The sequence below is a fragment of the Phocoena phocoena genome, chromosome X (genome assembly GCF_963924675.1).
Source record: "Phocoena phocoena chromosome X, mPhoPho1.1, whole genome shotgun sequence".
NCBI lineage: Eukaryota > Metazoa > Chordata > Mammalia > Artiodactyla > Phocoenidae > Phocoena > Phocoena phocoena.
Window position 1 is genome coordinate 109,101,336 of NC_089240.1, and position 24,950 is coordinate 109,126,285.

A 24,950-nucleotide genomic window follows, 5' to 3' on the forward strand; every position below is an offset into this window, starting at 1 on the left:
CTAACTTGAAAGTTACAAAAATAAAAGTAAACATCATATGCAATATAAATACATAGCACATGAGCACTCCACTAACCACACACACACACACACACACACACACACACCCCTTCAAGGGGTGCTATACAGAAGTATGCATTTGTTGAGTTACACATTTTTAAGGTCTTCAAAATCCTCCACACATATTGAGATGATTTTAAATCTTCCCTTACTAGAAATAGAGACACAGATGTAGAGAACAAACGTCCGGACACCAAGAGGGAGGAAGTGGTGGGTTGAATTGGGAGATTGAGATTGACATATATACACTAATATGTATAGAACAGATAACTAATAAGAACCTTCTGTATAAAAAAATAAATTAAATAAAATTTAAATGATAAAAAATAAAATAAATTTTAAAAATAACAAATAAATAAAATAAAATCTGCCTTTACTCCATCCTGAGGATGTTTCTAGTCTCTCATCCTCAGTAGATACACCCCCATGCTGCTTCCAAGCTTCTCTTCCTAACATACAAGTCTGATCACATCACTGTCCACAGCCAAATGTTCTATGACCACGCCCACCACCTTCAAAATAGTCCAAACTCCTTAAATCATAGTGTAAAAGGCCTTTTGTAATGGCCCCATCCATCTCCCCAGACTCATCCACTGCCACTCTACCCAAATACCACAAGCTCTACATTCCCTTCTTTCACACCTCTGCTTCACTGAAGATGTGGAACACCCTTCCCTTCCTTTTTCTCATGGTTTACTCCTACACATTCTCCCGTGCTCACCTCAAACATCATCTTTGTGAAGACTTCCCCAACTCCCAATCTCTCAGCATATCACAGCACTATCACAGTGACCTGCAACTATTCCTCCTCACTGTACTGTGAGCATCTACAAGGTAAGGACTGTTGTCTTGTGCATCTTTGTATACCCAGCCCATAGCACAATTCCTGACAAACAGTAAATACTCAACAATGTGTGCTGAACAAGTGAACGAATGAATGACAAATGATTATGCAAAATGTTATTCATATACAATATTAAGTTACTTCACATTAATTTGAAGATTTGTAACTCACCCTGTTCCTTGAGTTTGGCCAACAGTTTATCAAGAACTACCATTTTACCACTGTTGCTAACAATGTGCTCATCAGTGGTATACGGTGGACCAGGTTCAGCACCATCAAACAGGTAAGGGTGATTACAACACTTTCGAAGCTGCATCAGAATGTTTAAGAGCCGCATCTTGTCCATTTTGCCAGCAGAGTTTAGAACATCAATATCTTTCATCAGGATTTTTGTATACCTAAAATTTTAAACTATAATTAATCATCAACTATTATAAAGGCTTAATGCCATCAAGAAATGTCCCTTTGGAAAAAAATTAATGTCCCTTTGGTGAACTGCTTAGATTCCTATTTAAAGAAAAACAAAAAGATTTGATTTGAGACTAAATTTGATCAGCAAAACCAAAAAATAGTGACGATCTGAATATTTTAACTTGTATGTTGCTTGTAAACCTATTTCCTCCTGCTTTATCCATTGCTAAAAATTGCCATCAGCTGATAACAATTCAGACAACTTCACCTGATAATTATTAATATTTAATAACTACAATATTTGCTGAAAGTTGGTATCTGGCTTTTACTTGTTTGAGTTAAAAACAATTGCAATTTTTTATACCTGTCTTCATAGGTCATTTTTTTCTGATCCTATAAACATTTTTATTGTCTTTTCTAGACCTTCACTCAGGAGAAAACAGACCTACATATCCACCTGGACAGTAATAATATTTAATTATAACGACGGCCAACTTGTACTGAGTGCAAGTGCCAGGTATATGAATCATCTTGTTAAATCTTTACAACTCCAAGATAAGTACTAGGGTCACTGCCATTTTACAGATGGAAATTCAGGCAGCTAAAAGAAGTGAAACAATTTATTCAGAGCCACAGAAAGGGACAAAGCGAGGGTTTGATCTTAACGTCTGAGTCCAGAGAAATATACTCTTTACCACTCCTCTATACTGGCTTCAATAATAGAGAAGTCACTGTATATTATAAATTATCTAATTTTATTTATATAAGCAACACTTTGCTTCTCTTAGTAGCATTATTACATTACTAACATGTTTAATTTTATGTTTAAATTTATGATTCCTTGTGACTCCTCTTGTCAATTTCCTGCTCTGCTTGTATTTATCAATACAAGCTTGCTTTTTTCATTGATGGAAAAAGCAAGAATAACTAACAAATGTGCCAGTGACATTATCCCCTTTAACCCTAACATCCTTATAAGCTAAGTATTATTACTCCCATTTTACAGAAGGGAAACTGAGATTACATAACTTGTCCAAGCTAAGTAGCTATTAAGAGGCAAAGCACTGACTCAAACACAGGTCTATAGACTCCAAGGCCCACGCTCTTTCCTAAAGGTTAAATAAAATACTCATCAATTTTGTATTAAAATATCTGAACTACTTAACTTGGCATTTAAACATAAAAATGTAATTTTTGAACTAAAGGCACAACTGAACCACTACAAAGCTATTTTTTTTTTTTCCGGTACGCGAGCCTCTCACTGCTGTGGCCTCTCCCGTTGCGGAGCACAGGCTCCGGACGCGCAGGCTCAGCGGCCATGGCTCACGGGCCCAGCCGCTCCGCGGCATGTGGGATCTTCCCGGACCGGGGCACGAACCCGTGTCCCCTGCATCGGCAGGCGAACTCTCAACCACTGCGCCACCAGGGAAGCCCACAAAGCTAATTTTTAATAAATAAATTCTAATGGAAATATAATAGCTCACCATTCTCGCTGCATTTTACTCAATCCCAAGTAAATCTTGATTTCCTTTTTAGGAGGCAGGCTCTTCTCTACATCAGTTTTTATACGTCGTAACAAAAATGGTTTTAAAACCTAAAAAGTGAGAGTTTTTATAAAAGTTTATAAAACATTCAATATTATAAACCATTTATTTCATTGACAACACCCTAATGTGAAATTTACGTGCCCCTGTATAATCTGAAAAACACTACCAACACCAGTTGCCAACTTTCTTGGTAAAAAAGAACCAAGCAATGGCCCATTACAGACTCAGAATAGGGGACCTAAATTAGACATTCATGATTTGATGGCAGAAAAGACATTAAAAATTAAGACAGTAAGATTATTGACTATTGAAAAAGTACAAAATATACTTTTTTAAAAATCTGCTGTCATACAATATTTTTAAACCTGAGCGGAAATCTGAAGTCAGAGTATGGACCCAAGAGTCTCTAAAAGTGAAACAAAAATTCAAGCCATTTAAAAATGGTTAACTATATGAATGAGGAGAAAATGGTTCAATGTTAAGGAAGATACGAATGAAAAAAGAAAAAACATGAAACAATCAGTGCATACCTGCAAGGCAAATTCTATCACAAGAAAAAAAAAATCTCTAGAGCACCTGCAATGTGCCAAATACTACACCATGAACTTGATAGAGTATTAAATCCTTACAATAAATCTTTGAGGGAAAGGCAATTATTTCAATTTTAGTAATGTCACCAGAGTCACCTTGCTAGTAAGTGGTAGAAGCAGAAATCAAACCCAGATCAGGCCGATTCTACATCCAGCTCAGTCCCTGACTAGCTGTTGTGAGCTGGGCAAGTTCTTTTAACTTTTCCAAGCCTGTTTCCTCATCCATTCATCCAAAACATATAGATTTATGGTATATGTGTATGCCAAGCATTTTTTTTTTTTTTTTTTTTTTTTTTTTTTTTTTTTTTTTTTTTTATGCGTTACGCGGGCCTCTCACTGTTGTGGCCTCTCCCGTTGCGGAGGACAGGATCCGGACGCGCAGGCTCAGCGGCCATGGCTCACGGGCCCAGCCGCTCCGCGGCATGTGGGATCTTCCCAGACCGGGGCACGAACCCGTGTCCCCTGCATCGGCAGGCGGACTCTCAACCACTGCGCCACCAGGGAAGCCCCCAAGCATTTTTAAATGGGGATAAAGATACCTAGTTTCAAGGCTTCTGTGACAATCTGTGGTAGTACATGTGTAGAGCTTAACCACAGTAGACATCGGTAAACTGTGGCTATTCTTACTAGAGATCCATGGGAGGTAAGGAAAAGGGAAGTGTAAATGAAGACTTCTGGTTTCCTGCTTGGGCCTCTTAAATTTGTCTAAGTGGCATTTTTAAGAGTTTCAACTGACTGTGAGACATTTAGGCAGAAGACTCAGAAGGCAGTGGGATATGTAAATCTGGAGCTTAGGAGAGAGACAAGGAGAGAGAAATTTGGGAGTTATAAGTATAGAGGTGGTAGCTGAAACTATGGGAGTGAACCCCCAGGGAGAGCACATATGAAAAAGGAAGCCAAAGACAAATCCCTACAAAACACTAAACTTTCAGGGACAGAGAAAGAAAAGACCATGGTTGGGACTGAAAAGAATAGCCAAAGAGGTAAGAGAAAATCCATCCCATACCCCAGACACTAAACAGAAAGCTCTTAAAGCAGGAGTGGTTAGCGGTACTAAATATTACAGAGACGCTAGGGCACTGACCAAAAGGTATACCCTGAACTAAGTAACTGAAATCACAAACACTTGTGAGGTAAGTTTCAATTGTATTTAATGGATAAACTCTAGTGGTCAATGGATTCAGGAGTGAATAGGACCCACCAGAGACAGAGTAAACATTCCCCAGAGTTGACCAAGTTCGTGCTATCAGAGGCCCAGCTGTACTACAACTTGTGTTACAAGATTCTTGGAAGATTTGTCTTCTACTCCTCTGCATTCTTACAATAAATTCCCTATTACATAAGGTCATTTGTTTCTGGACTTGTTCTGTTTAACTCTAAATAAATATTTACATAAATCATGATGACTGTTGGGGCTTCAAGTCAATAAATGTTTAATGAGCAGTTACTCTGGACCAGGCACACAGGGCACAACGTGGTGGAAAATAGACAGGGTCTCTGCCACATCAAGTTTACATTTTTCCAGGGTAGGGGGAGAGAGGGAGAAGTGGACAATACATGGGGGGTTTTTTGTTTTTTTTTTTTTTTTAGTATTATCTGTAAAGAGAGATTGAGACTCTCGTTAAAAACAGCAGACAAAAAATAGCAAATGCATCTATACCCACTTCCTCACAAAACTCCACTAAGCCAATTAAAATTATAGGTGTACATTTTAAAAAAGAGTGAATAGGGACTTCCCTGGAGGTCCAGTGGTTGAGACACCACGCTTCCAATGCAGGGGACAGAGGTTTGATCACTGGTCGAGAACTAATATCCCACATGCCGCATGGTGCGGCCAAAAAAAAAAAAAAAAAAAGAGCAAATAGGAGATTTGGTGGTGGAGATAGAGGGGATAAACTAAACTTTCAAATAGCTTAGCCATCAAGGTAATAAACCAGAATCACAGCTCGAGAAGGACAAAGTGTTGAGGGAGTACTGTTCTGTGTATGTGAGGTGGGGGCATCTAAGTGTGGGTTAGGATTTAATAAGGGAGATAATTGAGCATATTTACCTGTTGAAGGAAAAGAGCCAACATGGAAGGAGAGGTAGAAAATTCAGTCAATAAAAAGGATAAATCAAGGGGAAAAGTCCATAAGGAAACAGGAAAAGATGAGATCCAGGGTTCACGTTGGAACAATTAGCCATTGCTGGGAGAAAGAAGACCTCTTCCACTCAAACAGAGGTAACACAGATGCAGATATCCTTGGAAGATGGATATCCTTGAAGGAGTTCCTACCTAATGTCTTCTATTTTCTCTTTGAGAAAGGAATGATGGTACTTGCTGAGAAAGGAGAAGGGCAGGGAACACCTGGGTTAGAGGTCTTGGGGAAAGTCTGAAATAGCTGTTCTAGGAAATGAGAAAGAATGCTGAAGAAGGCCATGTTGAAGGATCACCAACATCATCAAATCCCAGCTTACGTTAGGGAACATGAAACTGTAGTGGCTCCAACCTCTACAGTGGGTGTAATCTTCTTTATCAGTGTTGAGCAGCCCCAGTACAGAGCAGGTCACTCTGCTAGTAAGTGGTAGAAGCAGAATTCAAACCCATAGGACAGAGACACAGTTACATAATTCCAGTTTAGGGCTTTTAGGGCAGAAATGGCAGATCTAGAGAGCAAGGGAGTTTGAGATATTGGCAAAAAAAAAGTGGTTCAAGTGATAGAACATGGGCTCATTGCTGGATACAGAAAATGTAACAGAAATGGTCTGACAGATGGGGATAAAGCAGGGGTCCAGGCACTGGATATCTCTGTGAGATAACAGGACAGATACAAATGGAGTAATATGAGTGAAAGAGAAGGATACAAGAAGCTGTTAACAAAGAAGGGAAAACTGGTGTTCAATGAATGTGAGGGGGTCACCTGGTAATGAGTAGATGACAGAGAAAAGAATGGACGGAGGATGGACTTGCAAGATAACTTGAGCCTCAGAGGAAGAGTTTTACACATGACAGTGGAGAAGCAGTGGTTTTGAAATGGCATTGGGGAACTAGGAGAATACTGATGCAATCTCAAGGACCTGTGGGGTACGGGAGAGTGAACAGCCTCTATGGGAGAGAACCACATTATCCTGGGGAGACAGCCAAAGCAGAAGAGCTGTTCCATAGAGAAGCTGAGGATACAGTGGGAGTTTGCCTCCCAAAGAGGCTATTAGAAAAGTCGAGAGGGAAAAACACTGAGACTGAGCCCAGAAGCAAATCCACAAGTTCAAACAGATTCTATAGCAGCTTGTTTTCTAGCTCAGTTATATACATATAATTACTAAATTTTCTGGTCTGCTATTACTTACTGCGTGAAGTCTTTCCACAAGTTTTTGATCACCAAGACAATTTTTAGTGTCAAACCAAGAATCAAAGTCCTGTGGAGGGGTGAAAATTCTGCAGTAAGTGCACAGTTGTTTTTTTTTAATAAATGAAGTATTCTATAAATTCTTATACAACTCATATAGCAATAATTCATTTTAAAAGCACTGTAAAAAATATGTTAACTGTGATGGCCAATATTATTTACTTCTGAAAACAGATAAAATACTGGAGCAGTTAACAAAATCTGAACCGCATTATAGAGGCACTCCATCAGCAGGTTTTCCTTAAAAAGCTTTTATTAGGCTTCCCCATACCATAGTAGCATTATATCCAGTTAAAAGGAGTAGGAATAAGAATAAAAAATCGAAGACACGCTAATGAAAATGTTAATCAAACAGTAAAAATGAACAAAAGCAAGATAAGGTATACAAACCAATAGATAGCTGAACTTGGTACTTTTATTATCAATTAATATCAATAATGAGGAAAATCAAGCTCCAAAGTCCTTAAATCATTCAATTCTGTTTGCTGCACTAGCATAACCTCGTGTTAATGATAAAATCAGTATAAATTATACATTTACAAAATATGTTGCTTTTCATATCACATATTATAAGCTCTTTAGTACTCACCAAATGTTAATACCTGCAATAATTAAAGATTATTTCAATGACACCACCTGCCAAACTAGTATGCAGAAAACCCTTCCAATTTAATTAAAAGAAAATTTAGAAAGCACTATTCTGAACTCAGTCTACCTTATGTCATAAGTTGTGGTAGCAATGTTACTATATAGGCAAAGTTTAACAGGCAGGATAATCTCAAAGAAAAGAAACATTATTTCTCTAAATATCCCCGTTTGAAAAAATTTCTACTTAAGAGCACCTTTCTGAGAAAATCAAAACACAAATAAAGAATTACAAGTGAAAAAGAACTATCAATTTCAATCTGCATTCTATGCTTTGAAAACAGATGTCTGTGAACATAAGAAAATTACACTTAAAACGTATGACAAACTTACATCTGCAGAATTAAAGACATCAGGCAATAAAAAGTTGAGTAGTGCCCAGAGTTCATGCAGGTTATTCTGCAAAGGTGTTCCAGTTAGGAGCAAGCGGTTAGTTGACTTGAACTCACGAACAATCTCTGAAAGCTAGAAAAATAATAGTTACGTCAACATTGTTTTATTTATTAGAATGTTCATCAGTTCTTCATCCAACCCAATACATTTTTTGAATAAAATAAAACTTGAAAATTAATTTTCTGTGGCAAAATATCCTGGTTCAGGTGACATTGCCACAGTGAAGCACAACTGAACAAAATATTCTAGGCATTTCTACACTTACAAGAATGCAGATCATAGTCACACCTGAGACCGTTCCCCCACTTTAAAAAATTTATTTTTTCCATTTTGGGTCCACAGAAACAGTCAGAACTCTATGGAATTCAGGCTAGTCACTTTATACAACAGTATCGCCTTCTCCCTGCCAATCATGTTCATCCACGATGCCTAGCCAACTTCTAACTTGGCCTGGTCACAATTTTTAAGCACCACACTTGAGCCCATTTCCCCCGAATATCTTATATTAACTTTCTAAATATAAAACCACAAAAATTAAAGCACAAAAAGTATAAAAGAACAGTAATCTTATCAATAAAAATGCACATTTTTATAGTGCTCTTAAATTAACAATTATTCTCTAACATGCGTCCTCTTATCGGGTATTAACTCTAATTTGAAAAGCACCACCTGGTGATTTTGCTTCAGTTGTGTCCCTGGTTCTCCCAAAGCAGCCCAGTGATCCAAAGAGAGGTTCATCATAATAATTGACGCTTTTCCTACTGTTGATGGAGTTGAATGGCAAGAAATGTTGGTATTTTTCAATGTTAACACCACACTCTAATTCACACAAGTCAGATAATTCTAGGAAATGATTTTTTCTAATCCATATGAATACACGTAAGGTAGCTCCTCAAAAAATAAACCAATGCAAATGACATTTATACACCAAATATTGCCAAAATATTAAAATACTGTAGCATAACAGAGTTACTTAGGCTGCAACAGTTATAACAAATGAACACCTAATTTTCTTTACATAAAAACTGGGCTCAATTTTCATTTGTCTTATATTCAATCATTTAAACTTCAAAATCATTTTAAAAACTGATTTTCTTTCACATTCTGTGAATGAAATCACAACCTTCTATCACTTTTTAAATTCCGAATACAGAGAAGTAAACAAACAGAAATTGTAGTTAAAAGAAAACTTTAATAAAGATGTTGAGAACTAGCTTACCTTAGATTTTTCATTCTTTATTCTGTGAGCCTCATCGATGACTAGGTATCGCCAGTGAAACTTTTTGAATACAGATTTTTCTTTAATTACCATCTCGTAAGAAGTAACACAAACATCCCACTCTCCTGGCATCATTTCATCACGAATAAAAGCAGCCTGATGCAAAATAAAGTTCCTTATATTAGAATATGTTGACAAGATGTCACAGAATTAAAGCATCAACAGACTATTAAGAATTCTAAGAGACCCTTGGAATCATTCGGTCTCATCCATTTTACAGATAGGAAATTTGAGGCCCAAAGATACTTTGGTGGTCAATTATCTGTATGACATGCTAATATTTTTCATCGACAAAAGAGAAGCAAAGGCTTCCGTTAAACGAGTACAGCATATTCAATGAACCGGAGAAGTTCATGTCACCAGAAGACGACAATTACTAGGCTCTCTCTTCATACCACAAAGGATCAAAAGGACGTGGGCAAAGGAACTACTTTCTGAATACCATACTCTTACCAAGATCCAAGCATTACCAACATGATAGCACTTCGATAAATGGAAAAAGCTCAACATATATGAGTGATTCCAACCTTTTGAGATCTCTTGTATGTCTCCTTCACTTTCTAGCAGGGATGAGTCATAAATTTTGTTAAGGAGTCACGAAAGCCCATTAATGTCTTTGTGAAATTCCTGATGTTATGAGGCTACAAATGGGATTTTACAAAGGGGACTTACTCTCTCTCGGTACATGAGTCTATTTAAAACAGTGAGACTATTTAAAACTATTTTTAAACCTTCATAGGCAGTGGCCAATGTGGTAGCCAAGTTGATTGAAAGCATTTTTAACTTGTATTAACTGAATTCCAGATTATTTTTTATTACAGGTCAAAATAAAGCCACAAAGGTTAACAGGGAGCAGCAAAATCTACATTGAGAAGGGACTGGTTAGTACTGTAAATCTGAAGTTACAGTGCATAAACAAAATTGACTGCTCACTGCAAAGTCATTATTTCATAAATTCAGTTATGCATCAAACACGCCAGGGACTCTTTCAACAAATATTCAATGAGTGCCCACTATGTATAAAAGAATTGCCTGGACTGAAGTAGAGGATAAATAAAAGGCCTTTGTAGATCTCAGCTGCTCCCTGGGAAGTGGTATTCAAAAAGTTAATTAAGACATTAGGGAGTTAGAGGCAAAATAAAAAGAACCAGGGTGCCAGACCCTATTTAGTCCTGCATACACCTTACCCTTATTTGATTTTGTGAAATACTCAGTTTAATGGTTCCTCATACAGTTTCATAGAACATACACATATTTTAATTTAAATTAGCTCTTCTTTGAAATTTGTGTAACTACTTGATAGTTTCAGAGTTAAATACCTTGACAGAATATTAAATAAAGATTACATAATCCAAAAGTTCTCATATTATAGGTGACAAAAATTAAGGCCCTTTGAGATTCATTCAACACCACAGTCAGTAGCAAAGACAGAATTAAGACCAGATCTCCTGTTTCCATGTCCATGACCTTTGATGCCTCTGGAGTGTGAAAGGAAGGGGTCAAAAACTATGTTTAGGAATCATACCTCTAAATACTTCAGGACTACATTAGCTTCAAACAGGATCAGGATTTTCTCTAATAATTTCCTACCTCAATTAAATACCTACTGTAGCCTACATCAAATACTTTATTACCAAAATACTGACCTCATAAAGTGTTTACAGAAGGCCAAGAAAATAGAAAGATCCAATATATCTATCCCACGTGGTACAAAGGCTCAGATCTGTCTATAAATAATGATCTGGATTTTCTCTACACATAATGACATCAATCTTTAAGTGTTGCATATGGCACATTAATTATTTATGTAATTAACAATTACTGGTTCTCAAACTCTTCGACCATGGCCCACAGTAAAATTGTATTTTAGGTCACAATCCAGTATATACATACATGTTTGAGGGCGTGTATACTGAAAGAAGCAATACATATCCTCAATGCTACTTTCTACTCTGTTCTGTCTCAATGTTTTAAAAAATTGTTGTCACCACCCACTAAACTGAACCCCAACCCATTAATGAGTGGCAATTTGCAAAACATTGACTTTGAAGGTTAGTTTTCATGATTAAGAAGTTTTTGAAGTGTCTAGAAGAATTTCAACCTCCCATGGGGTAGAGATAGGGCAGTCACCAATTAAATACATCCACCCTTTCTTGAAAACTCCCGGAGACACTTCATGAAACCCTTGGATTCCACATAATATAGTCGAAAACCACTGACATACATTTTTACTGAGACATGATGACAACACAAGCCTAGATATTTCTCAATATCTATGACCTTCAAGAATAATTTCAGGGACTTCCCTGGTGGCGCAGTGGTTAAGAATCTGCCTGCCAATGCCGGGGACATGGGTTCGAGCCCTGGTCCGGGAAGGTCCCACATGCCGCGGAGCAACTAAGCCCATGTGCTACAACTAGTGAGCCTGCACTCTAGAGCCCGCGAGCCACAGCTACTGAAGCCCGTGCGCCTAGAGTCCGTGCTCTGCAACAAGACAAGCCACTGCAATGAGAAGCCCCCGCACTGCAATGAAGAGCAGCCCTGCTTGCTGCAACTAGAGAAAGCCTGCACACAGCAACGAAGACCCAACGCAGCCAAAAATACATACATACATACATACATAAAACGAATAATTTCAGCAAAACAAATCAATACTTTAGAAATACAAAATTTTATAAGAAATGGTATTACATTATATAATAGCAGCAATCAGAAAGATTTCTAAGTGACTAATTTGCCACTGCGAAATATTAGGCATAGGGAAGAATCAAGCCTGTAATTCTATATTTATGAGCTCAGTATTTCAATATTTAAATTATTTATAAGTTAAATTTAAATAACTTTAAGTAATTTTTCTTCAAGCAAAATGGTAAGAATAAAATCGCATAATTCATTAGGCTACCATTCTTTTGAGGATATCTTTTGATAACCCATCTAAATATGTAAAATAGAATAAATCTTTACTCTAAACTACGTTCTCTAGAGGCAAAATAAAGACCAAGTTTAATCATATGCTTTCTAAACTGATTATTCATTTTGGTATTTTTGCATAATTCATTATTTTTAGATTAATTCAACAGTCCTAAAATAATTGTAGCCTACTAGATTGACAAATAGCTACTTTAAACAAGAGCCCAGAATTTCTGATATTATCTAAGAATGTATGCACACATGTATTTTTCTATTCAAAGATCAAAACTGAAAGCTGTCTATGCATAAACACAAAACACAAGGCTCTCAGTACAAAGAGAAAAAGTTCCATTCATGTGTGTGTGCGTGTGCATGTGCGCGTGTAAACAAGTCGAAGTCAAAAGTAGAAAATTTAAACAAAAAAATTGAAATGCAAATTGATACATTTTTGGCATCAAAACAGCACAAATGATAGAATCGCTGAAAAGATAGACTGTCAATAAAGTAAGATTTTTTAAAATAAAACATCACTTAAAAGTGCAATTCAAAATGCTTAGGTTAATGAGCTAGTTAAAAGTAAATGCCAATAAGCATAGTAATGGATTTTCTGTTATGAATAGGTAACACATCTACCTCATAGGAGTGCTGTGAGAATTAGCTTAATTAATATATAAAACGCACTTACAAAAGAGCCTACCAAAGAGTAAGCACAACTTAAGTGATATTTAGTAGTAGCAGTCAACTCGAATGTCTTTTATAGCAATAAAACTTAACCCCAGAAATGATGTGATCCTTGATTGCCTTTTTAAACCTGTTTCTCACTTACTCTCGCATCCTTGTCTCCAACGAAACAAATAACACGAAGAGATGGGACCCATCGCTTAAATTCATTCATCCAGTTGTGTAAAGTCGACTTTGGAACTAAAACCATGTGAGGTCCGGGAATGTTTCGGTAATGTTTCAGGTAACCAAGCAAAGCAATTGTCTGTAAAGTCTTACCAAGGCCCTGCGTTATCATCACAAGGAAAAGAAATCCATAAACATTTTTTATTTAATGAAACATCTGTTAGTAGCAACTTTACAAAAGATATTTGCCAACTATCTCACATAGGGAAAAGTTAAAAGACTTTTTTTTTAAATGAATAAACATTCCAATTCAATACTTACCCTGAGCACAAAAAGAAGCTAAGAACTTGCAGTTAGAAAGTTGCTCAACAAAGCAATTTTCTATTTAGGAGACTTTTACTCCTAAAGGAGCAAGCAACCTATATTATTTTTTCTACTAGTTTGCAAAATTAGGAATTTCGTGTATTTCACAAAGACACATTTCCTTTATCAGCCTGCTTAGATACCGGTCTTTCTTTCCCATTGACCCCAACATTATTACAGCCCAGACATGAAATATTCAGACTATGCATTTCAAGGGGCATGTAGCTCTATACTTGCATCTCACACCCTTGAAGACCTAATGAATCATAAAAGAACAGAACATAAATGAACTTTGCAGCCAGAAAGGACTCTAGATCACCTAGTCCGGTGGACTTTTTAAGAAATAATATACTGAACACCCATGAATCCACTACCTAACCTCTGGGAAAGGGAACTATGTCCTATGCTGTATGACCTTTCAAAACAGTTTCTGGCTTTATCGCTATACAAGGTATACATTGCTTTTATAAACCTAAGCTTAAAGCTATTTTTATAGCATTTATCCTATCTGATATTTCACTTATGAGATGAGTTTTATGGATCTTATGCATTAAAATCTTAAAATGTTTATTCTCCTTAACCAAGTAAGTGCACTTCTAGAAATCCTATGGAAATAATTTGAGAGGTGCAGAAAAACTAAATTACAAGGGTTCTCATAACAGTATTATTATATATCAAATATATACATATATATCAATCAACATATACGATATACATATATATAATATATACTCTCAACCAATCCATATGACCAGCAATAAGGGAGGAAATGAATAAAACTATGGAACCTCCCTAGGATTAATTATTATGCAGTAATTAACAACTATTCTTACCAAAATGTTTTAATTGTGTGGAAAATATGTATGAATGTGAAGAAATCAGAATACCAAATCATATATAACACGACCTCAGCTATGCAAAATAAATACAACAAGAGGAAAAAGACTAAAAAGAAATATGCCAAAATGTTAACTATGGTTATTTCGAGGTAACAAAATTATAACTTACTTTTAATTTTTTCTCAACTTTTTTCCAAATTTTCTATACTCGAAGTACCTTTCCCCTTTTTAGTAATTAAAACATAGCTGGTGTCAGCATAAATTCAATATGAAGGATCTTTAGACAGGCTGCAGCCAAGAGGAGCTTGAGGCAAATCCTGATCTTTCTGTTGTCCAATTAACTAAGCTCCTCCCTGTCTGAGTTGACTGTAGTTTCCAACCCAGAATACTAAATATAAGGAGCTACCGACCCTTGATTTAAAGGACTTGCCACACACCTAACAGTTGCTTAGCCAGGGATGAGTACCTATGGGACTGACTACTACACTACAAGCTATAGAGCATCGATAGTCATGTGGCCCGTATGGATATGTGGTTGTAAATATGGCTCCAGAGTCACATATATGAGTATCACTGCCCTCTCTTAAATCCCACCTTATTCATTTGGTCTTAAAATGCCAAACCAGGTCTTCATATACTCCTCTGATCTGATGAATTAGCATCTTAAATGGCCTTACTTTTTCTCTTTGGTCTTTTTTTTACACAGTCTGCCCTCAAAATCCACAGGTTTCACATCGGGCATTTAACCAACCACAGATCAAAATCTGCGGATGGCAAACCGCGGATACAGAGCGCCCAACTGTACTATGCCATTTCACATAAGGACTTGAGCTTCCATGGATTTTGGTATCCCTGGGAGTCACAGAACCAATCTCCCTCGGACACGGAGGGACAACTGCATGTCCATCATTCCTTAGCTCATTTCCTGACTCCCAGCTGGCACTCTACTGTCAAGACTCAACAATGCTCTTCACTTTTTTGTTCCTCACACTTTCTTTGATCACACATGGAGGCGTTTACATTCACTCATGCATACATTCATTCATTTAGCGTTTGGTTTCTATCGCCACCTCATTCCCAAAAGGATTTCAGGTAGCCTACAATGAAAACATGGAACATAAATTAATGGTCAAAAAGAAATAAAGAGGGGCCAAGGAAAGTAAGACTAAAAGCTAAAGGATAGGAAAAGGCACAAAGGACACAATGGGCAGACCATTAAAAGTTACACTGATGCTCCATTTTGGTATTCACTAGGGCTCTGAGCTTCCTGGAGGCCATAGTGCAAACATCAACGAAAGTACAAGGAGGTTTTTTTTATACCATCTGAGAAAATTTCACTAAGAATTTTGTGGCCTGTGGAAGTATATGTTCTAGAGGTTACTTAAAGAAACAATTCTAGATTTCACAAATGCCTTTTATGTTACAACTAAATAAAACAATTAGCCTCCAAACCCCAGGGGAGAAATTCAGCTCAGGTATTTCAAATTTACATAAAATTACTGATAACTGAGAATGTGTTTTGAGCTACCAACTCCTTACCATTTCATCAGCCAAAATACCATTGACTCCATTTTCATACAAAGAGATCAGCCAGTTCAGTCCTCGAATCTGATAATCTCTCAGTGGTCCTCCTTTCACATCTGAAAAAAAATAAAATCAAGGCTCTCATAATTTCATTAATACAACCAAATAAAATTTTCTAAAACTAAACTGGAAACAAAAAACACCAACATGATGAAGTACTTACATGAAGGTGACACCTCAAATCTAACACACACGTTAGATGTTTTCCGACTCTCCGAGAGCAGCTCTTCATCTTCTTCTTGCTCTGTGCGCCTGTGACGGTAGCTGAAATGAGAAAAGAAATACCTTCGTATTCAACCCAAATGCTAAGGTGTCAATTAAGTCAGTATACACTGTTAATATCTTTTATGAAAAAAGAAGGGTCATCTGGAGTCTTGCTTAGAAGTTGGTAGAACCAGCCTACCTTTTTACTGATTGACTTCTACTGAGATAAGAAATATTGTTGTCCCCAAAACATACTTACACTGACAATAACCATATTTTTTGAATATAAAATCACACTGAATAAGTGAAGAAGGAAGGGAAGTATGAAGGGAGGTAGAAGGGGGGCAGGAGGAAGGGAGGGAAGGAGAGAGGGAAGAAAGTAGAGAGACAGATGCCAACATACTCTCCAACAGAAATTAAGCTCTGCTTGTCATCTTTCTTTATCCGAGGGCGTCCCAATTTCATGTTCAGAGGAGATGTTGGAGATTTCTGTGCTGAAGGTTGAATGAAATGTGCAAAAAGTTCTGTCTGCTTCAGTAAAAATTCAAATCTCTTTGCTCGATCTGCTTTCTAATTTACAAGACAAAAGAAAAAGTAATGATTTCTTTTTGTGTTCATTCAAAATTTAACAAATACTTATATTGCACTTAATTTGTACTATGTTCTAAGCACTTTAAACACACTAACCCATTTAATTCTCTTAATAAACCTATGAGGTAGGTACTAGTATTATCCCCATTTTACTGATGATAAAACTGAGGCACAGAGAGGGTAAGTAACTTGCCCAAGTTCCCACAGCTAGTAAGTAGCAGAATTTGAAAATGGTATTTTCAGATGGTTTGAGTAGAAGCCAAGTGATCCGACAGACTTAATAAATGACTCAATAAGAAGTACTCTGCTTAAAGAATTGGGGTCAAAAGGCAAATCCTGAATGGTTTGGAAAGCCAACCAAGAATTTTCAAGCTTCATCTAGAAACAATTTAAATCTTAGAATACAGTGTCATCTTGTCTCAAAATACTTTCAATGTCATGGTACAATACATTTCTCTCTTCAAATATAGTGATCTGGAAAATTGTGTTTCATGCTAAGAGTATATAAAGTTTCTCCCGAAAGTGAGGATTTGGAGAAAAAATACACACATACACATATATAAGTGAAATAGTTGATATATGTTAACAATTAAAAATCGACGAAATGTAAAATAGAGAGCTAGTGGGAAGCAGCCCCATAGCACAGGGAGATCAGCTCGGTGCTTTGTGACCACCTAGAGGGGTGGGATAGGGAGAGCGGGAGGGAGACGCAAGAGGGAGGAGATATGAGGATATATGTATACGTATAGCTGATTCACTTTGTTATACAGCAGAAACTAACACACCATTGTAAAGCAATTACACTCCAATAAAGATGTTAAAGAAAGAAACATCGATATATAATTTGTCAATACATTTTAAAAGGTCATACAGCTTATACCAATAAATGCAATAAAACTTTTTTTCACTAAAAAAATCCTAAAAGATCAAGATAAAGAAAAAAACCAAGGTGATTTTTTAATTCCCAGTCACTTTCTGACCACAGGGTAGAGAACACTTGATTACCAATGAAGGATGCATAATTAATAACATCAGAATCTTACAAGAATTCATTAACATAAATATAAGAATTAGACAAATACATTCAGACCAGTAGCTGGAAGGAGGCCAAAACCTTTCCATTTTATGTTATCCTCACTGGAATGTTGTTTTTAGAGCTGTTAAAACATTAACTGTCTGCGTTAGATGTGGCCTTAAACATTAAGGCATGGAGTTTTGTAAAATCACCATGAACAACCAAAAAATGTACTTCATCTCTACTAATTTTTATAATATTACTTCAGAAACAGCCCCTTGACCAAAAAACAATCAGTTCTAACTGCCTATTAATTTCTCTTTTCAGTTAACCAAGTTCACTGGTTTTGAAGGATCCCAGGGCATAAAAGTCTAGTTTAAATTAAAGCTGAAATATGGGTTTTCGTGACTAAAAATTAAATAATTAAATGTAGAGCAAAGCCATAGGTGGGTGTAATTGCGGTTATACTGCTTAAGCATGTAATATTTTCATACATTGGGCAAATAGCCTTCCCTCAGGAAAATGTATTACCATATTACATGCTTCATAATGTGTAGCATTCATTCACATATCCAGAGCAAGGAGAGAGGGAGAAGAAAATACCAGGCTGGTTTTGTGACCTGCTTTCTCTCAGCCATATTGATATTTTATCCACTTACACTTTCACTTCGTGGATAAAATATTTCTAGCATAAAACACCCTATTATGGGGTAAAGAGTGCTAAACAAAAGTGAAGAGATGTGCCTTCCAGTCCCAACTATTCCATATCATTTCTCTGATACTCTATTTCCTCATCTGAAAGTGAGGAGATTCATTTATCCATCAAAAATCTATTACGGTGGATGATATATTAAATTACTTTTCAATTCTAAAACCTATGATTCTGTATTCACTATATAAACACATGTATTTTTTAATCTTTCACATGTCCTCTATACAAATCAACTATTGTATTCACTATCCTAGCCAAGAACATATTTACCATTTTCTCTTCATATTCTGGATCCATTTCCTTTTCAGATTTAGAAGCTTTAGCAGCAAGTTTGAGTTGAAATGGAGAAAGGATTTTCTAGAATTTCAAAGAAAATAAATCATCAAATTGCAAAGCAAGGTCAACATTCTCATTTGAAGAAAGTAAAAAGTAATTAAATACTAAATAAATAAATCAACATGGGCCATGCCTGGACCAATGATGAGAGCATGCCATGAACAGGGCTTATGATTAATCCAGTTCTGTGCACCTGAGGTCCAATTAAAAAAAAATCTGAAGAATTGTGAAAGCCAGCGAAATAACATTAATTAAAATAAAAACCAAAAGGTGGGAAAATGAGCCTTTTCACCTACTGTCTAATTTAAAGTGCAAGAAAGTGTATAACCACCAAATAGGAGATTTAAAATCTAGACTATTATCAACCACAAACCAAAGAATTCAAGGAAAGTAAATATTAATTCTCAGAAACACTTCTTTATGTAACAAGCCAAACTTTCAGAAGAAAAGACTGTGGTTTGTTCCTGAAAAGATATGATTTTTTAATATTGTTTTATATTCTAATTAGAACATTCAAACTGTTTTATGTACTGCAATGCAATCATTTATATTTAAAATAATGAAATAGTACAGTTTCAAACTTTTGGTTTATGCTAATTTTCTCCTACTGGAAAGAAAACCTTTTAAAACTATTTATAAACACGAATATTTTGTAGAAGCAGTTTCTCAGGGCTATTAACTATTAACCTTTGATATTTAAAAAAACTGTAATTTAGTGAAAAGTAATATAAATCAGCTACTTTAAAATACTGAAATTATCTAGGGGGTTATCTCATACATCCTATCCTTTATAAAGACAAAGCTGGTACTTGTAAATAGAAATAGATATGTAGAATACACCTCCTTCTCTGTAAGAAATCAAGAAATAAAATAGTAAAAACACAAATCTACCCATTAGTACCAAAGTGGAGAGTATTCCAGCTTTAACACAGACTGCAAAGTCAAAACACAAATCTGTTTGTGAAAACTAAAGAAATTATGTCCATTTGAGCATGGCTTTTGACAGCCTGTTCCTGAAAACTTAGGTCATAAATCAACAGAAGAATGTGATCTTAAACATAAGAAAAACATGGCTCCAGTAGTTAATAAATGTTTTCTAACATTTACTAATATTTCTATTTTGAGGAAATCCAGACTAAGATTATGGAATCTGACCCTGGTCAGGGTTCTCCTTTGGAGCACTGATCAGATATTGTTCAGTTATTCTTAGCCCAAACAACAGCCATCTTGATTTACAGCATCTCATATGTATGTATGTGGGATGTTCTGAATGTAATTCTGGATGGATGAGAATAGAAACTACTAAAATGCCCTCAATACCACACTTTCAAACTGTCACATACACTAGAAACCCTATTTTATTTTCAAAGCAACAAGGAAAATTCGATAACAAAATCCACACCTTTATCATTCCCTGAAAAGCTAAATGAAATCTAGTTTTCAAGTTTCAAAATTACTTTCCCTCACATACACAAGTATATATCTAATAATGTGGGATACAAATTTCACTTATAGAAAATTAAAGCTTTATTATTAGAAAAACATTTTACTCTTTACTTTTTTGCTTACCTTGTGGTAGAATACCATAAAATTTTAATTATATGCTAATTAAAATTCCTAACCTTGAGCATTGCCATTAAAAGCTGTAGGTAATTACTTAATTGGCACTACCTTCCACAACAAATTTTAAAATACCTACCTTCTAAACCTTTCCATTTGTGTCTGTGTATGTTTTCACAAATAGAGCCTCTCATACAAGAAAAGATAAAAGGTGACTAAGATATTCTAATGAATTCCTTATGGATTTTATCATCTGGTAGTCTAGATGCCATGAGAATGCAGCACAAGGTCACCAAGATGCCCTGTCTTAAAGACCATGACCTTTTTCTTGACATTTTCATTACCAAAAATACCAACTCTAATTTTCACAGCGTTAGGTTATCCAACTGTCACTTAAACCGAGGAAGTTCAAGAACCAGAAGGTAAGCAAAAATACCCTTCTGTAGCTAAATGTCACAAGATAATCCACTCTCATCTACTTTATGCATCACGAAAATGCTCTCATTCAGAGCCTACTTTCTTTTGTTTGATACGCAATTCCAGCAAGTTTGATAATCTGGCTTCCCATTCTACAGAGAATAAAAGCAGCAGCAAATGACTTGGGAACGACCACTAGAAGAAGGCACGCTGGCAACAGCAAGAAAGGATGGCAGAAGCCCAGGACTAAAACTTAAGTTCTATTGCACTAACAGCCCTTCTGCTTGGTGTTCAGGTTATCTCCCTCTCCCCTCTGGATCCCTTGTATTTTTGTATTTTGCAATTGTTTTAAATGAAAGGTTTTGTTACATCTACGTCCTTTTATCATAAACCCATTCTTTCTGATGAAAGTAGATGAAGTGTCTAAAAAGTGATAGTTAGCCTGACAATTGAGGGAGGAGACTGAAAAATTATGAAAAAATCAACACAATACCAAAGTGTCTGGGAGGTGGTTATTTGAGGGGAAACAACCTCCTAGGTCTCAAATGCCTTTGTATCACTGTCAGAGTACAATAACTGGCGGACATGAGAAAAAGGTATTTAATCTGCACTTTTAGGACACCATTTAAGGCATCAAGGCAGTGTGTAAATATTTAGATTGGAGGGAGGTACCGATTTACTTTATTTGAAGCAATGGTACAAATGAAAGCACTCAAATAGATGTTTTGGTACTACTCAGATTTTTAAGGAAAAATTTAAAAAGATGTAGTGACTAAATCAGTAAACTTCAGATATCCAGAAAGTTCCTTCCAGGCAGCACCTCATTTCCCTACGCTGAGCGGACAGATGAGATACTATTAGTGCAATTTCTGATCAGGCCACAGAGTTGTAGTAATATATATGCATCAACTCTCTGATTATACAGGTTTTTTATTGATTCCAAGTCTCTTCACAATTCAAAAAATTTATACACTCTGGAAATTCGACAACCTTTACTGCCATACAAAAGACAGCGGAGCACTTACATTTACCCCATCTAGGGAATAAAAGGCACCTAGACGCACTCCTGAATTTCCCAACATTGATTTATACTGATGCTTGGTATTTGGCCCAGCTTTAATCATCGATATTGTCTTACCGATCCAAGTACCACATAGATCCTAATATGCGTATGTTTTCTATGGTTTTCACTTAGCACTACAATCGTCCTTCTGTTTAGTCAACCTTGTAACAGTAAAATATGTCACTGAAGCAACTGCTGAATTTAAAATTACTCTAATTCGCGGCGAAAGGTGTTAACTTCCCTCAATAGCTTTTCACTTGGTCATATAGTATCATATAATGATCCAGACAAAGCCACTGGAGATCTCTAAAGCATAATTTTAATTACCTACCGTTTTTTTTAATTGCGATATGTCTACTCGTAAACGGAAAAAAATCCAGCCATAAAAGATCCGTTCCACAATTTTATTATACATCAAAAATCCTTATGCCCCATCCTATTTTTTAATCTCAATTTTTTCAACGAGTTTCATAGTTTTATTTGCACGTCTCGGCCCATATGAAATATGCCTTATGGAGATAATATATATTTTTCTGGATCTGGCTTTAATAGGTGTCAGAGCCGTCCCCTTATGTACATTAGCAGCAGTTCATCCTGGCGACGCTGAGTTTAAAAAAAAATTTCTTTTTAAACCTGCGTGTGTCCAGGAGCCAGCAGCGCCCACTAGGAAAGGGAGGCGGAAGCCTGGAAGGCTTGGGGCCGGATTGGGGGACCATTTGGGTGGCCCTGGAGTGAAACACTATACCGTCGGGGGCGGGGCAGGAGAGGGTGAGGGTGCACACGTTGGAAATTTTCCTAAGCCAGCGTCCACCGTGCCTCAGTTTGGGGTTTGGATTGGGAGGAGGCGGGGGTACAACGCTGAGAGCTCATTTTCTCGGGGTGACACCCCCGCCTAACTCAGCAGGCGGGGACCAAACGAACGAGGGATGATTTTTTTTTTTCCCTGCCACCCAAGGGGCCGACATTGCCAATCAAAGAAATAAAAGTCTCTCCTATCGTCCTCCGCCTTCCAACCACCGGCACCTGGAAATTCAAATTTCAAAAAATAAGCCCCCAGCAAAACCCCTTTTGCGCGAGTGTGGGATTGAAGGGCCCAGATTTCCCAGGCAGAGGCCGACGGGAAGGGGGGGGAGAGGGAGCGAGCGAGAGGAGAGGGAGAGGCGGAGGCTTTTTCCTGCACGGCCCCATCCCCCACCCCGTTACCCCAGTTCCGGGAACGCGAGGCGGGCCGGGGGCTGTGCAGGGGCTCCCCAGCCCCCAAGTCCCGGGATAACGGGCACCCGCCGCCCCGCGCCGCGCCCGCGCCCCGCCCCCGGCCTCCAGGAGGCGTAAAGGGAAGGGGGAGGGGAGCGAATGCTAGACTGTTCCGCCGCCCCCACTCCGCGCGCCCGCCGCCCCCAGCCCAGCCGAGCTCCGCGGGTACCTGTCGGCGCCCAAAGGTCAGGGTTTGGGCCCCTCGGAGGGGCCCGGCGCAGGATTTGTCCACCGCACACACACCCCCTTCCTATTTACCTCCTTCTTCTTCTCGCCCTTCTCCTTGGCCACGGTGGCTTCGGTGGCCGCGGCGGCCGCTCCCTCCTCCTTAGAGGTGGACGGCCCCGGCTGCTCGTCCTCTATGACCACGATCGTGGCGGTCGCATCAGAGGCTGCCACGGTGGCTGCCACTGCGGCGGTGTCCGGCTCCATGGCGTTGGAGCGGGAACGAGGAGGGGGACGAGCAAGGGGACGAGGGCTCCTGGGCGGCGGCAGTGTCTGCACTGGAAAGAGCTAGATGGAGCAAGGGTGGGGAATCACTGGCTTCCAACCCCTTCACTGGGGCCCCCCTTCTTTAAATAACCCTCAACCCTGCCCCACTTCCGTCCACCCACCCTACGTCATGGCCTCCCCCCGTCACCCTCCCCCCTTCCTCCACCCCCCCCTCAACGATCGCGAGACTCCCCCTCCCCACCCGGAGCCCGGGCCGGCACCGCACGACCAACTGTTGCCTGAGCGTGGGGCGCGGACAGGGGTGGAGGCGGGAACCCACAGCCCGCGGCCCCCTAAAAATCTCCTTCCCCACACGCCCCCAACAGTCAGCCTCAGCTCCCCTCGCAGATGTGTGCAGAAAGAATCCTCTTCCCCTTAAATCTGCTCTTTGTACCTCGGGGCGCTCTCCCCTTCTTGCACAAAGAACTTTTCCTCTGCTTATAACTGTACTGTAGAAGGTCTGTCTCACCATTTGCAAAGCCCAGAACCCCTCTGGGGACTTCCCTTTCCTAGGTCCCCAAAGGGGGACTGGTGGTGCTCTTCCCACCTTCGTAAATTCTGCAGAAGCACAAGCACTCCTTCAATCTCTAGATTGCAGCTGCAAACATTCACTTACAAGGCAAAGCGTGACCCGGGTTTTACGTATATTCGCTCTGTTTTCCAGTCTGATACCTCTCGGATGGCCAATGTGCAGGAGCCCTTCTTTTGCCTTCACCACTGAATTTTAAAAGTCCTGGGGATCAAGGTCAAGGTCCCCACAGAACCTCGGGCAACTCATGGTAGGTGCCTAATACTAATAATTGGGTTGAGTTATTGTGATTTTTTTGTGTATTTTATTCGTATCCCCGTTGTTATTTAGTAGTAATTCAACACCAATAATATGCATGACCATGGATATAAAAGCATTTTGTAAAGGGTATGCAAATGTCAGTTATTAAATATTATTGTTTCTATTTCTCCCCACCAGTTATTTTGATCAATAACGGGAAGATTAACATCTTAGTCTTAAAATTCCAGTCATTAGGGACAAAAGATAGCAAAACATATAAAACACAGTATACCAAACAACAATCACAAAACATACAATTTCCAAAATGAAGCAAGTATTTTCCAAAGTGGAAAGAAATCATGATTAATTTCCCTTAACACGCCTTCCTAAATTCCCAATCTGAAATCAAGTGTGATTTATGCAAAGAGCAGGAAGGCACTCAATTGTCCCCCCAATATATCCCTTTTTCCTGGGGATAATACCCTAAATTCCCTTTTGTTTTAAAGCTGTGACTCCTTAATGTGCAGAAACCTTGTGAGATTTTAGCTGTTTTTGATCATTTACACCTTAGTGTGAATGAGTGTGAGATCCTGTCCAGGGACTGGTTTTGAACAGAGAAAAAGAGGCAAAGAGCAAGACAGGAGATTGAAGGAGTGTGCCACTGAGAGGAAAGGAGAGGCTGGTGGTTCTAGTTTTGCTCTGATTTTACTTTCATTATATTCTTCTCATTTACTTTAGATTTTTCCCCCAGTGCCCACGTTTCTCACCCTGAAGTACACATGTGTACTATCCAACAGGTATACGGAGTCTAAGTATTAAAAATACTTCATGTTTCTGAAG

The 24,950-nt window shown here is 38.1% G+C and overlaps 1 protein-coding gene across 4 annotated transcripts in view; it reads right to left on the bottom strand.

Annotated features, from left to right (window-relative positions):
• Positions 1–23,374, bottom strand: part of SMARCA1 (SWI/SNF related, matrix associated, actin dependent regulator of chromatin, subfamily a, member 1) — a 69,561-nt gene extending 46,187 nt beyond the window's left edge. For 3 of the 4 annotated variants that reach the window (XM_065901383.1, XM_065901382.1, XM_065901385.1), the window contains exons 1-11: positions 23,108–23,281; positions 18,490–18,576; positions 16,305–16,471; positions 15,861–15,961; positions 15,653–15,753; positions 12,892–13,071; positions 9,096–9,251; positions 7,817–7,948; positions 6,780–6,848; positions 2,800–2,909; positions 1,076–1,302 (exon numbers count right to left, since the gene is read on the bottom strand). In XM_065901383.1, coding sequence (XP_065757455.1) covers positions 1,076–1,302; positions 2,800–2,909; positions 6,780–6,848; positions 7,817–7,948; positions 9,096–9,251; positions 12,892–13,071; positions 15,653–15,753; positions 15,861–15,961; positions 16,305–16,471; positions 18,490–18,576; positions 23,108–23,281 — 1,504 coding nt within the window. Of the gene's footprint in view, positions 1–1,075; positions 1,303–2,799; positions 2,910–6,779; positions 6,849–7,816; positions 7,949–9,095; positions 9,252–12,891; positions 13,072–15,652; positions 15,754–15,860; positions 15,962–16,304; positions 16,472–18,489; positions 18,577–23,107 lie in introns of all 4 variants that reach the window. The other variant, XM_065901386.1, reaches the window with a different exon arrangement.
• Positions 23,375–24,950: the final 1,576 nt, after the last annotated feature.